The 13722-nt window shown below is 45.8% G+C and overlaps 1 protein-coding gene across 1 annotated transcript in view; it reads right to left on the bottom strand.

Annotated features, from left to right (window-relative positions):
* Positions 1-13508, bottom strand: part of THSD1 (thrombospondin type 1 domain containing 1) — a 29998-nt gene extending 16490 nt beyond the window's left edge. The window contains exons 1-3 of the mRNA XM_040340344.1: positions 13205-13508; positions 3903-3959; positions 2045-2172 (exon numbers count right to left, since the gene is read on the bottom strand). Coding sequence (XP_040196278.1) covers positions 2045-2102 — 58 coding nt within the window. The 5' untranslated portion in view covers positions 2103-2172; positions 3903-3959; positions 13205-13508. The remainder of the gene's footprint in view (positions 1-2044; positions 2173-3902; positions 3960-13204) is intronic.
* Between the last annotated feature and the right edge of the window lie 214 nt (positions 13509-13722).

Below are 13722 nucleotides of genomic sequence, written 5' to 3'. Positions count from 1 at the left end.
ATCCAACAGTGTAAAACAATTACACCTGTCGGATCTTATGGATATCTATGCGTAACTGATTCTATGAATCAGTCGCATAGATAGAAACAGAGATACGACGGCGTATCAGGAGATACGCCGTCGTATCCTCTTTGTGAATCTGGCCCATAGTCAGAAAACAACTGTGGGCTAGATTCAAGTAGCCCGCCGTAAGTTTGTGCGGGCGTAAGTTTGTGCGGGCGTAGCGTATGTTATTTACATAAGTGCAAATGTGCGCCGTCGTATCTGTGCGCCAGACCCACAAACAGATATGCGCCTAAAACCAGGCTACACCCCGCCGACATAGCTTGCTTACACCGGCGTAGGGTGGGCGTACATTTAGGCTGGGAGCATGGTGCCGCTTTCATTGATTAGCCATTCGAACATGCAAATGAGGGAAATACGGCGATTCACGAAACCTGTAAAGTTATTCCCCATAAAAGAGGTGCAACCCAGCAGCAGATATGCAAAGGTCTGCACCAGGGAACACAAGCCGGCGTATTTTACGTTGGACGTGTGTCTGTCTGGGCGTAGGTTATGTTCACGCCGTACGCAGTGATCCGGCGTAGTTTAGGCAGTTGTTCCGATGTGGTTGTGAGCAGGCGCAGGGGGATGCGTCCACGTCACGGCGCATGCGCAGTTCGTGATACGTATCTGTTTGGCGCTCGGCCCCTCATTTGCATGGGGTCACGCCTCATTTGCATGGGTCACGCCCACTTCCACCTACGCCGGCCTGCGCCCTCGAAACCTACGCCACGCTGATGCAGCGTTGGGAGCAATAGCTTGCTGAATGCAATGCTTGCCTCTCCGCGCTACGTTGGCGTGGCGTACGGCATTTGCGCTATGGCGGCGTAATGTGCGCCCACCCTCTGTGAATCTGGGCCTTACCTGATATTTGCTCAGTGATCTTGTGGCGGTTTCCATGTTAGCTGTGGGCATGAGAAGCCCAGTTCCTGTGTCTTCCTGGATTTCCCTAGAGAGGTGCATGCTGGGATTTTTAGGCACAGTAATGCTCAGAGATTCCTGGGAAATGAGTGTCATCATTTCCCAGGAGTCAATGGGGGTCTTGAGACAGGAAGTTGAACCACCGCAGACTAGGAACTAGGCAGATTATGAAAACTGCCTAGTAACAGCCATATACAAGTGAGTAAAAAAAAAAAAATTTAAGATTTTTTTTTTTTTTACATTAAAGGCAAGCTGTTAATAAAAAGTTTGGCCCAGATTCACAGCCGAGATACGATGGAGTATCTCAGATACTCCGTCGTATCTCTCAAAGTATCTATGCGACTGATTCATAGAATCAGTTACGCATAGATATCCCTTAGATCCGACAGGTGTAATTGTTTTACACTGTCGGATCTTAGGATGCAATACCGCGGCCGCCGCTGGGGGGAGTTCGTGTCGTAAACCAGCGTCGGGTATGCAAATTAGTAGTTACGGCGATCCACAACGGTTTTTCTCGTTCGCTACGTCGCTGCTAGTCCAGTTTCCCGTCGCAAAGTTAGTCGTCGTTTTTGGTGCCCTAACTTTACACAGCACACGTATGTGCTGTATAAAGTATGGCCCTCGTTCCCGCGTCGAAATTTGAAAATGTTTCCTTCTTGCGTAAGACGTCCGGGAATACGGAAGTAGGCTACGCACGTCGCCGTTCGAAAAAATGACATCACTTGGCGCAAAGCACGGCAGGAAATTCAAAAGGGGGCATGCGCAGTAGGTCCGGCGCGGGAGCGCGCCTAATTTAAATGGCACACGCCCCTTTGAATTATGCGGGCTTACGCCGGAGGCCGAAGTTTTCTCGCAAGTGCTTTGTGAATCAGGCACTTGCGAAGAAAACTTGCGGCGGTGTAACATATCTACGATACATTACGCCGCCGCGATTCTACGTGAATCTGGCCCTTTGTTTTTAGGGTGGAACTCCGCTTTAATTATTCCATCCTTTAATTTACTTCTGAAGGTTAGAATCTGATCTAAACAACATTTGAAAGAATGAATACATATGAGTGATATTAGGAGGCATGACACTTACCACAACCCCATAGAACAAGCAGCGATATGTAGGTGGAACAGCACAGTGATTGTCTCATTCTGTTATCCGCAAGGTGGATCACTCCATGGTCAGCTGAAATCACAGACAGTAACCCCTGGACCTGTTACCTACACAAATACACATGTGAAAGTGAGTAACCATTCTAGTCTTTAGACATAACTCACTCATTATTCGCTCGTTACTCATTCCTGGCTCTAAGCTTATTTAGGGAGTGTGGGACAGAAATTAGTAAGAATCACTTTCAATGTAAAGATCCTGTTAAAGCATGTTATGTGATTGTTACCAACCCATAACTATACAATTCTGACCTATGTCTGGTAGAGTCTGGAATCATACAGTACCCTCAGAATGATTACAACTGTCATACATTTGAAAGTATTACATATCTTTGTGTTGGTTACTAGAGTATAGGAAAAGAAAACACATATTTTACGACAATTTATTTATAAAGGGTCTGTCCAACCAAAACTGAGCCCTGGTTCACAATGGGCTGCGGGAATGGGGAAGGAAAGGGCACAGCCGTTTAGGCCCCCCTTTCCTCATGGGGTCACGGCATTGGCAGAAAATTAAATAGTTAAGTTACAGGTTATAGTTTAGCTAGGTTGGGTTAAGCTGGGTTGACAGTTAAGTGCATGTTTGTGTATGCATGATGCCTGTGATCCCATGAAGCCGTGCAAGTTTAGCTGAACTCGCACGATTTTACTCCCGCATGTCAGTCCCGATTTAGGCGCCGATGTCACAGACATCTCTGTGGGTTTCTGCACAAATGTCAATGAAAATAGCACAATGAAAATATGGGAGCTGTGGTGGCTCAACGCGATTGGCACTGCGCTGACAAGCCATTCACCTCTGCAGCTAGGGGTTCGGATCCCAGTCTCGGCTACATGTGAATTGAGTTTGGTGGTCTCAGCCAGGCTCCCGGTGGGTGTGCTATGCGAGGTAAGCCTGCGCTTAGTACGCCCACCCCCCTCCCACAAAAACCACCACACTTACACGCACTCGAAATTGGGTTAACATGCACGCACTTTGACCACGTGGTCTCTAAAAAAAAAAGAGGCGAAGGACTAACGTGGCTGGTTGAGCGGGCTAGATCCTCTCACTCCCTTATAGGGAGACCCTCTGCCCCGTTGGGCTTCAAAGCGGAGCAGGTAGGGCAGGCTGTGTGGGAGGACCCCCTCACACACCCGCCATTGCCACCCGGGGCATGGAGAAAGGTGGCAGATTGCCTCTGGGGGAGGCCTGCCTACTCCCAACTCCTGCAGTCCGGCTCCTCTCTCGAGTACACGCACAAAATACACTTAAAATAAATAAATAAATAAAATAGCACAGAATGGAGCTCATCTGGTTCCACTTTTAGGTAGACTGGCACATTTATTATTTAATATTGCAAGGTTCCACTTTGTACCCCAAACAAAGTCCAAACATGATGATGCAAAATGATACTAAAGTTACAGTAATAATGTCATATTGATCACTTCTTTTCCCAACAGTGCAACAAAAGACAACATGCAAACACACACATATAGAGCTAATATTATTGACTCTTATTGCTGAATACCTGTTTTTTTCCTGTAATTATTGTCAAATTAAATCAATATGAAAAATGCATAACAAAGGTTACAACTTACAAGAAGGATTCATTAGAAAGCTAAACTTGAGCTTGAAATTCTGCACATAACTGAAAACAAGATACAGTAGCAGCACATGTTTTCCTAGAATTAAAGCGTGACTAGAGGCACACCTTTCATTCACACCAGAAATGTCCTTTCCACAACACATGACCATGAAATGCCTATAGCACTGTGTCTGCAGACAATGTAATTATAGAGAAGCTCACCTGTACATCTTGTCACACAACTCACTACGTCTGCCATCAGTGATTCCACGCTGTGATCTGTAGGCACCATGAGAACAGTTGTAAAAACATATAAACATAAAAGAGCTACATATTTAGAAAATGTACAGTAGTAAAGCCCCTTTCACACTGAGGAATTTTTCAGGCGGTACAGCGCTAAAATAGCACCTGAAAAACTCCTGCACAGCATTCTCAATGTGAAAGCCCAAGGGCTTTCACACTGAGGCGATGCGCTGGCAGGAGAGAAAAAAATCAATGGGAAACCGCGGTAATACCGCCTGCAATGCGCCTCTGCAGAGGCGCATTGCGGGTGGTATTAACCCTTTATCGGCCACTAGCGGGGGTTAATACCGCACCACTAGCGGCTGAATCCCGCAGGAATTCTGACAGTATAGCGCCGCTATTTTTAGCGGCGCTATACCGCCACCGCACCTCCTGTCCCAGTGTGAAAGGGGCCTAACAGTGTGATAGAAATGTATCTAAGTTGAATGTATAATTTGACTTAACAGCCTTGGATTACATTATACTGCACAAAGATCATTTCCGATTGGTTATGTCCTACATCAGGGATATGCAATTAGCGGACCTCCAGCTGTTGCAGAACTACAAGTCCCATGAGGCATAGCAAGACTCTGACAGCCACAAGCATGACACCCAGAGGCAGAGGCATGATGGGACTTGTAGTTTTGCAACAGCTGGAGGTCCGCTAATTGCATATCCCTGTCCTACATGCTTCTTTCAGCCCGCGTACACACGATCGGTCAAAACCGATGAAAACGGACTGAAGGTCCGTTTCATCGGTCAGTTATCCTTCGGTCAAAAAAAAGAGAACTTGCTTTAAAATTGAACCGATGGATGCCTGACCGATGGGTCAAAACTGATCGTTAGTATGCAAAGGCATCGGTCAAAAGGCCGCCCATGCTCAGAATCAAGTCGACGCATGCTTGGAAGCATTGAACTTCGTTTTTGTCAGCATGTCGTGTGTTTTACGTTACCGCGTTCTGACACGATCGTTTTTTTAACCGATGGTGTGTAGGCACATCAGACCATCAGTCAGCTTCATCGGTTAACCGATGAAACGGTCCTTCAGTCCGTTTTCATCGGTTTTGACCGATCGTGTGTACGCGGCCTCAAACTAGCAGTAGTGATTATCGTCTCCTTGAAAGTGATCCGAGGTGGATAATTTTTTAGAGGGTAGTATAGCAGCAGTTGGCAGATGTTCAGGAGGCGATACTAAATGTTTGCCTATTTTTTTTTCAATTCCAAAGGAGATTTTGTAGTAAACAATTACATCACACATTGACTCCAATTCAACTCAATGGACAAGTTTGACAGGTGGTGCCGCCTGTTAAAATCTGCATCCCAAGCAGTGCCGGCCCGCAATTTGGGGGGCGCAGGCGCGCCTCCCACCTATCCATGCGTCCAGCCCCCTAATCTACATGCGGGACATGGATTCCAATGTTTTTTTTTTTTTATAGAATGTGATTAGAACCAGAGGCTCTAATAGGCTTCAAAAAAGCCTAATGCGCCCCGAGCCCACCCAGTTGTGTGACAATAGCGAATTAATATTCGCTACGGTCTTCCTGATTCTCCTCCCGGCCAATCAGGAAGCGGGTCACGAGACCCGTCACCTGATTGGCCGAAAGAAGAACTGATCCTATTGGCCGCCTAGGAGGAGAGGGGTGGAGGAGGCAGGAGACGCACGGCGGAAGGAGGAGGAGAGAAGCCGCCACACGTAGGAAGCCCTGCCCGATAGATGGGGGTAAGTGCAGGGCTGGTGATCGAACGCAGGGGTGGTGCAAGTGACCCGACCTACCAGGGGGGTGAGGGTGACCCGCCCGACTGGGGAGGGGGGTGGCTGTGGGTGCATTGATTGCCGCCCCCCCCCCCCCAAAAAAAAAATACCACCACCAACAACTGATCCTAAGTTTAAAACGTTGCAGCCCTGAAGCAAAGCTTTACGACTGCGGCATGTGTACGGCTCTGTCGGGCTGTAGTGTTAGCCTTTGTGAGGGTGGCTGGGTGTGGAAAAAAAGCACAGCTCAGCCACTTGTTTTTAACACCTCCCGGCTGCCAGTGTAAAAGGGACCTTTATTTAGCATTTATTATTCTTTGATAATATCTCCAGAGTATAGAGTTTTTTATCGATTATTTATATGTTTGTAACTCTAATGGAATCTTCCTTAATACTTGACCATTTCTTAGCCCCCGCATGGGCGACTTATATGCTTGCATTGGATCTTCATAACTGAATCGTAAAACCAATAAATACATTGAAACAGAAAAGAGAACTTTCTAAGCCCATGTGTTCTCTGTTTCTATCAATTCCAAAAAAGCTGGCCATGCATCAGTAGAATATTTTTTTTTTTTGAAAATATTTGTTTTAATAGGATTCGTTTGATTTTCTAATCAGTAGTAGTGGGGTCAAATGTAACTTTCTATTTTGACCACAATGAACATTGGAAGGAACAGGATGTAACATTTTTCTTAAACAAATACATTTCTAACAGCGATTGTGATTTTTGTTTTGGAAAGTCCATTCTTTCCAAAGTTAAATGTTAAGAGCAAACATAGTCAAGTCATTGGGGTAGATTCAGGTACCACTGCGCACTCCTTACGGAGGCGCAGCGTCCCGTTCTTGCCCCGCGCCCCCGCAAATTATTTGCGCTACGCGTCATTCACGAAGCAGTAGCCACGTAATTTGCGTGGGCGCTCCTCAAAAATGCCCGGCGTAAGGGCGCGTAATTTAAATGATCCCGTAGGGGGCGGGAATCATTTAAATTAGGCGCGTTTCCGCGCCGAGCCTAGGGCGCATGCTCCGTCGGGAAACTTTCCCGACGTGCATTGCGGCAAATGACGTCGCAAGGACGTCATTTGCTTCAAAGTGAACGTAAATGGCGTCCAGCGCCATTCACGATTCACTTACGCAAACGATGTAAAATTTAAACTTCGCAACGCGGGAACGACGGGTATACGTAACATTGGCTGCCCCTGCTATTAGAAGGAGCAGCCTTACGCGAAACCCGACGGACGTAAACTGCGTACGCAGGGCTCGCGTAACGTTGTGAATCGGCGTTAGTATGCAATTTGCATACTATACGCTGACCACAATGGGAACGCCCCCTAGCGGCCAATGTAAGAATGCAGCCTACGATATGACTGGCATAAGAGCCTTATGCTAGTCATATCTTAGGCTGCCGTCGGCGTAACGAGGTTCCTGAATCAGGAGCATTCGTAACGCCGGCGCAAGTAAGCAATTGCGCTGCGTAACTATGGTTACGCAGACGCAATTGCTTCTTGAATCTAGGCCATTGAATATAGGGATGAGAATTTTCATACGAATGTTGGTATGAATGTTTGTGGGAAATCTACTAGTGTATGACCAGCTTAAAGGGGTTGTAAAGGTTCATTTTTTATTTTCTAAATTGGTTCCTTTAAGCTAGTGCATTGTTGGTTCACTTACCTTTTCCTTCCATTTCCCTTCTAAGGCCCAGAATCACGTACATCCGCGTAAAATTGTGCGGGCGTAACGTATCTGATTTACGTTACGCCTCAGCAACTTACACGGGCAAGTGCTGTATTCTCAAAGCACTTGCTCCGTAAGTTGCGGCGGCGTAGCGTAAATCGTCCGGCGTAAGCCCGCCTAGTTTAAATTTGGATCAGGGGGGCGTGTTTTATGTAAATGTGCTGTGACCCGACGTGATTGACGTTTTTCCCGAACGGCGCATGCGCCGTCCGTGGAATTTCCCAGTGTGCATTGCTCCAAAGTACGCCGCAAGGACGTCATTGGTTTCGACGTGAACGTAAATGACGTCCAGCCCCATTCACGGACGACTTACGCAAACGACGTAACTTTTTCAAAATTCGACGCGGGAATGACGGCCATACTCAACATTGGTACGCCGCACTTACGCTACCATATAGCAGGGGCAACTATACGCCGGGAAAAGCCTAACGTAAATGGCATAACTTTACTGCGTCGGCCGGGCGTACGCTCGGGAATTCGCGTATCTACCTAATTTGCATACTCGACGCGGAATTCGACGGAAGCGCCACCTAGTGGCCAGCGTAAATATGCATTTACGATATGACGGTGTAACACAGTTACGCCTGTCGGATCTAAGGAAAATCTATGCGTAACTGATTCTAAGAATCAGGCGCATAGATACGACTGCGCAACTTAGAGATACGACGGCGTATCTGGAGATACGCCGTCGTATCTCGTTTAAGAATCTGGGCCTACATTTTTTTTTCTTTGTTTTCTTTGTCTGAATTTCTCACTTCCTGTTCCTCCTCAGTAAGGTGTTCAGTAAGATGTTCTAAATGACTTTCCACCGCTCGGATGATGGTGGAAAGCTTACTGAGGAGAAACAGGAAGTGAGAAATTCAAACAAAGAAAAAAAGCATTTAGAAGGGAAATCGAAGGAAAAGGTAAGTGAACCAACAATGCACTAGCTTAAAGGAACCCATTTATAAAATAAAAGACGAACCTTTACAACCCCTTTAAGGTACAGATCACTATATTGGTTATATATAAAACATGAAAAACCAACCTTTGTAAATAATAAGCAAACCGGGAGTTGGTATTTTCTCTATGTGTATTGAAAATGCCTTCAACCCAAACCCATATCTATTAAGAAAATCTACAGTCATTGTGAAAACATATTTTTTATTTGTACATTGCTGAGCATGTCCAAACTAAGAATATTAAGTGTATGAATAACAGTCAGTGAAATATATTCACAGGGCTGTACAAACAACAGCAACATAATAAAAAAAAAAATCAGGTACTGGTAGGTTAATTGGCTCCTGTCTAAGTTGGCCCCCGTTTGTGTATGTATGAATGCGAGTTAAGCCTCGTGCACACGATCGGACTTCCAATGGACTTTTCCGTGGATTTTGCGCCGAATGGGCATTGCCCGTGAACTTGGTATTCATACACACGGCAGGACTTTTTCAGCCAACAAACACAAACCTAGTGACGTAATACGTGATTTTTCTGCTCTTTACCGCCACCCATTGGGCAACTTGTGCTATTGTCGTCTGATCTTTAGCATTGGTTCTGAGCTTGCGTGTTTGTACTTTGGACTTTAGTCCGATGGACTTGTGTACACACGATCGGATTCGCCGACGTAGGACATTTGTTGCCGGAAAGTTTGTCTGTTCTCACAGCGAACATTTGTCTGATAAAAAAACGAAAATGTTTGTCCGATGGATCGTACACACGGTCGGATTGTCTGTATAAACAGGTCCATCTGAGGTTTGTTGTCAAAAAGTCTGATTGTGTGTACGGACCTTTAAGAACAGTGGCGGTTCGTCCAAAGAGGGCGCTGGAGCGCCGCCCCCTCTGGCTCTCACCGCCACTGAGTCTAATAACATAGATTCATGCATTGCACAAATCTATGTTATTATCGCCGCTGCCGCTGTTCTATTCAGATGGTCGGCGCTCATGTCCGGCCATCTGAATAACGGCAGCTGGTTGGCTGTACGCAACCGCTCTGATAGGCTTTTCTGAGTACAGCCCTCGGGTCCCGGAAGCTTATACAAGGAACGCACTAGGGATGCGCTCCTTGGATAAGACTGACAGGCGTCTCAGCCAATCAGGTTGGCCGATTCTGGCTACCGGTAACCTGATTGGCTGAGACGCCTGTCAGTCATCGAGGGCGGTAGAAGACATCGAGGGACGTGGATGGCTGACTCCAGTAAAGGTAAGTGCCGAGCGGGGGGGGGGGGAAGAGGGGCACTTTACAGGGCACAGCGGCGACATCAATGGGCACAGTGGCGACAATAGGCACAGTGGGGACAATGGGCAAAGTAGGGACAATTAAAGGGCACAGCGGCGACAATTAAAGGGCACAGTGGTGACAATTAAAGGGCACAGTGGTGACAATTGATGGCACAGTGGCTGTGTTTGATGGCATGGCACAGTGGCTGCGTTTGATGGCATGGCACAGTGGTGACAATTGATGGCACAGTGGCTGCGTTTGATGGCATGGCACAGTGGTGACAATTGATGGCACAGTGGCTGCGTTTGATGGCATGGCACAGTGGCTGCGTTTAATGGCATGGCACAGTGGTGCGAATTGATGGCACAGTGGATGCGTTTGATGGCATGGCACAGTGGTGACAATTGATGGCACAGTGGCTGCATTTGATGGCATGGCACAGTGGTGACAATTGATGGCACAGTGGCTGCATTTGATGGGCACAGTGAGGCTGCAATTTTTTTTCGGTTTGCGCCCCCCCAAAAATTTTGAGCACCAGCCGCCACTGTTTAAGAACCTTAGATTGTAAGCTCCTTGAGGGCAGGGACTGATATGAATGTACAATATATATGTGCAAAGCGCTGGGTAAATTGACAGCGCTATACAAGTACCTGTAATAATAATAATAATAATACTACTGCATTTGTCATTTAGTATCTACCTCTTTGCAAGGAAAGTAGGAAGCTAAAAACGCTGGCATTACACGTATGTGTCTGGGTTTATGAAGAGTTTTTGTATTGCCTTGGACACAAGTGTGCTGACATGTGATGCTTTTCCCATCAATAGGTCCCTAAAACAAGCATTGATGCATCAAAAGTTGGATGTGTGTGTTTTTGGGCACCACACCATCTTGTCATCAACACACCACCTATATATGAGTTAGGACCATAAAATCCAATGACAAACCTGTGAGCGTGTGTTAACTTGCATCAAAATGCATAGGCGTGAATGGCAACTAAATCGTAATAAATTCTCATTTTCAAAATATATATAAAACTAAGATTGGATGATTGAATGGTTAAACCTTTTTTTTTTTTTTTTATGCCTTTTATGTTCCACTGGTGAGATTTCCCTTCACACCTTGTCCTAGACGCAATAGGAAATGTGAGGAAAAATCGAAGTGAAATAAATGGCGTAAGTAGCAAGTTACCCCATTGGAAGATTTCCCCTCATTTCCTGTTCTAATAACAACTCAAAATGTTGTATTTTCCATTACTTTAGGCGACTTTGGTTATATAGATGCCAACTGCCCCAGAATTGCTGGGAAAGTTGGCATATATGTAATCAATGCCATTGAGAATTAAGTGGTTAGCAATACTATTATATTGTTTAGAAATTACCAGTATTTAATCACCCATTTCATGTTATTGATAACTTGGTGTAATGTATTGTGGATTTAGATTGCTTTTAGGCCCTTTTCACACTGGGGCATTTTTCGGGCATTTTTCAGGCGCTTTGGTGTTAAAAAAAAAACCTGTAAAGCGCCTATAAGAAGCCTCATCTGCAATTCCAATGTGAAAGCCTGAGTGCTTTCAGAGCCCTTTCACACTGCCAGCGCCCGAAAAACGATGGTAAGGCACCGCTAAGACCCTAACGTTTGAGCGTTTTTGCAGTGCCTCAGTGTGAAAGAGCAAGGCGTTTTTACAGCGCTTTCAATTCATTTCAATGGAGAGGGGTGTTTTTGCAGCGTTTTTTTTTCAGGGCCCAAAAACGGCTGCTTGCAGGACTTTTCTCAACGCCCCGCCAGTGCAACTCCTCAGTGTTAAAGGGCAAGGCGTTTTTACAGCGCTTTAAATTCATTTCAATGGATAGGGGTGTTTTTGGAGAGGTTTTTTTTTCAGCGCTCAAAAGCTGCTCCAAAGATGCTGCTTGCAGGACTCAGTGTGAAAGGGTCCATTGAGATGCATGGAGAGTGTTTCATGAGCGTTTTAATAGCGCCATTTTTAACGCTAAAACGATGTAAAAACACTTCAGTGTGAAAGGGATCTTAACAGCATATTCTTAACTGTTGTGTCTTGTCTTTTGCTTTTTTGTGTTTCAATACTTGTATTATATTGTTAAGTGGTTAGCACTTCCACCTAGCAGCACTAGGGTCATCAGTTCAAATCCCAAGCACTACCTGCATGGAGTTTGCATGTTCTCCTTGTGCCTGCGTGGGTCTCCACCAAGTACTCCAGTTTCCTCCCACAGACATGATGGAAGATTAATTGGCTCCGGTCTTAATCGGCCCTAGTATGTATGTGAATGTGAGTTAGGGACCTCAGATTGTAAGTTCCTTGAGGACAAAGACTGATGTGAATGTACAATATCTATGTAGAGGCAGCGTTGTGTAAATTCACAGGACTAAATACCGTAAGTACTAGTAATAAATAAATCCAACATTTTGAGTGGACACCAGAACAGGAATAAGGGGAAATATTCCAACGGGGACATTTGACCGGTGGCAACATGGCGCTCTGTTCTGCTAATGCTTGATCTGGGCCATGTCCTAGAATTGAGACATCGGGCCAGATTCACGTATATCTGCGGCGGCGTAACGTATCGCATTTACGTTACGCCGCCGCAAGTTTTACGGGCAAGTGCTTGATTCACAAAGCACTTGCCTGTAAAGTTGCGGCGGCGTAGCGTAAACTCCCCGGGTAGGGGGTGTGGATCAAATGATTCAAATGATCTGGGTAGGGGGCGTGGATCATTTAAATTAGGCGCGTTCCCGCGCCGAACCTACTGCGCATGCGCCGTCCCTTAAATTTCCCGACGTGCATTGCGCTAAATGACGTCGCAAGGACGTCATTGGTTTCGACCTGAACGTAATTGACGTCCAGCCCTATTCACGGACGAGTTACGCAAACGACGTTAAATTTCAAAATTTTGACGCGGGAACGACGGCCATACTTAACATAGGATACGCCACCTAGGGGGCATGTTTATCTTTACGCCGCGTATCTCTTACGGAAACGGTGTAAATTTACTGCGACGGGCAATCGTAGGTTCGTGAATCGGCGTAACGACTCATTTGCATATTCTACGCCGACTGCAATGGAAGCGCCACCTAGCGGCCAGCGTAAATTTTGCACCCTAAGATACGACGGCGCAGGCTGTCGTATCTTAGGCATGTTTAAGTGTATCTCAGTTTGAGAATACATTTAAACATACGACGGGCTTAGATTCAGAGTTACGTCGGCGTATCTACTGATACGCCGGTGTAACTCTTTGTGAATCTGGCCCATCAACTTTATTTGCATTACTCCCTATGTACAGGAAAAATAAAAAGCGAGAAAGAGAGAATCTCCCCAGACAGCACTAAAAATCTGACCTGGGGGTTCTTACCTCTCAGGACCTTATACCAAAAGTTTAAAAACAAATTGCTTTAGATAGACTTCAAATAAGGTTCTGCATTTCAAGTAGTAGGTTTTACTTAATACAGAACATAAATGCAAAAAGTCAGCCAAGGATTTTCTTATTATTAGAGGTGATGAATGAGCAAGTCTACACTTGTCACACCTGTGGAAAGATTCTTACCTGCGCAATGTATCGTATCAGCCAATGAGGAGGTCTTGCTGCATCTCACGGCCTCTGCTGTCAGTTGTGATACTGAATACTGGATCCTCACTCCCCACAGTCACCCGGTGCCATGCTGGTCCTATAGATAACAGAAGGGTACGCATCTCCCTTGCAGTAGTTTGGCTGCAGCTTTGCTGGTGTGAATAGGAAGGTCTGGTACACCAGTCTCCCCAGACAAGCTGCAGCTAATACAATCTCCTCCCTGAAGGAAGGGTGGAGAGGGAAAAGGATGGACTACTCCCCTCTCTGCCTCTAGAACAACTAAGGCAAAGGGGAACTGAACACAACATACAGTATGTGTTCCCATTGTGTGGTGGGATATTGTCTCATCCATACCGCTCCATCCCACCAGGATGTCAAGTCAGGAAACAACATAGATTTCTACTGGCTGACTCGCAGCATTTAAAAAAAAAAAAATACTTTTGGCTTTATCATTAAAAGCCATTGAGGTGTTGAACGCTTTTTCAAAAACCACA

Source organism: Rana temporaria, chromosome 2 (assembly GCF_905171775.1).
Source record: "Rana temporaria chromosome 2, aRanTem1.1, whole genome shotgun sequence".
NCBI classification, from domain to species: domain Eukaryota; kingdom Metazoa; phylum Chordata; class Amphibia; order Anura; family Ranidae; genus Rana; species Rana temporaria.
Note: the sequence above shows the minus strand (reverse complement) of the source record. Positions and strands in the feature narration are given on the sequence as shown.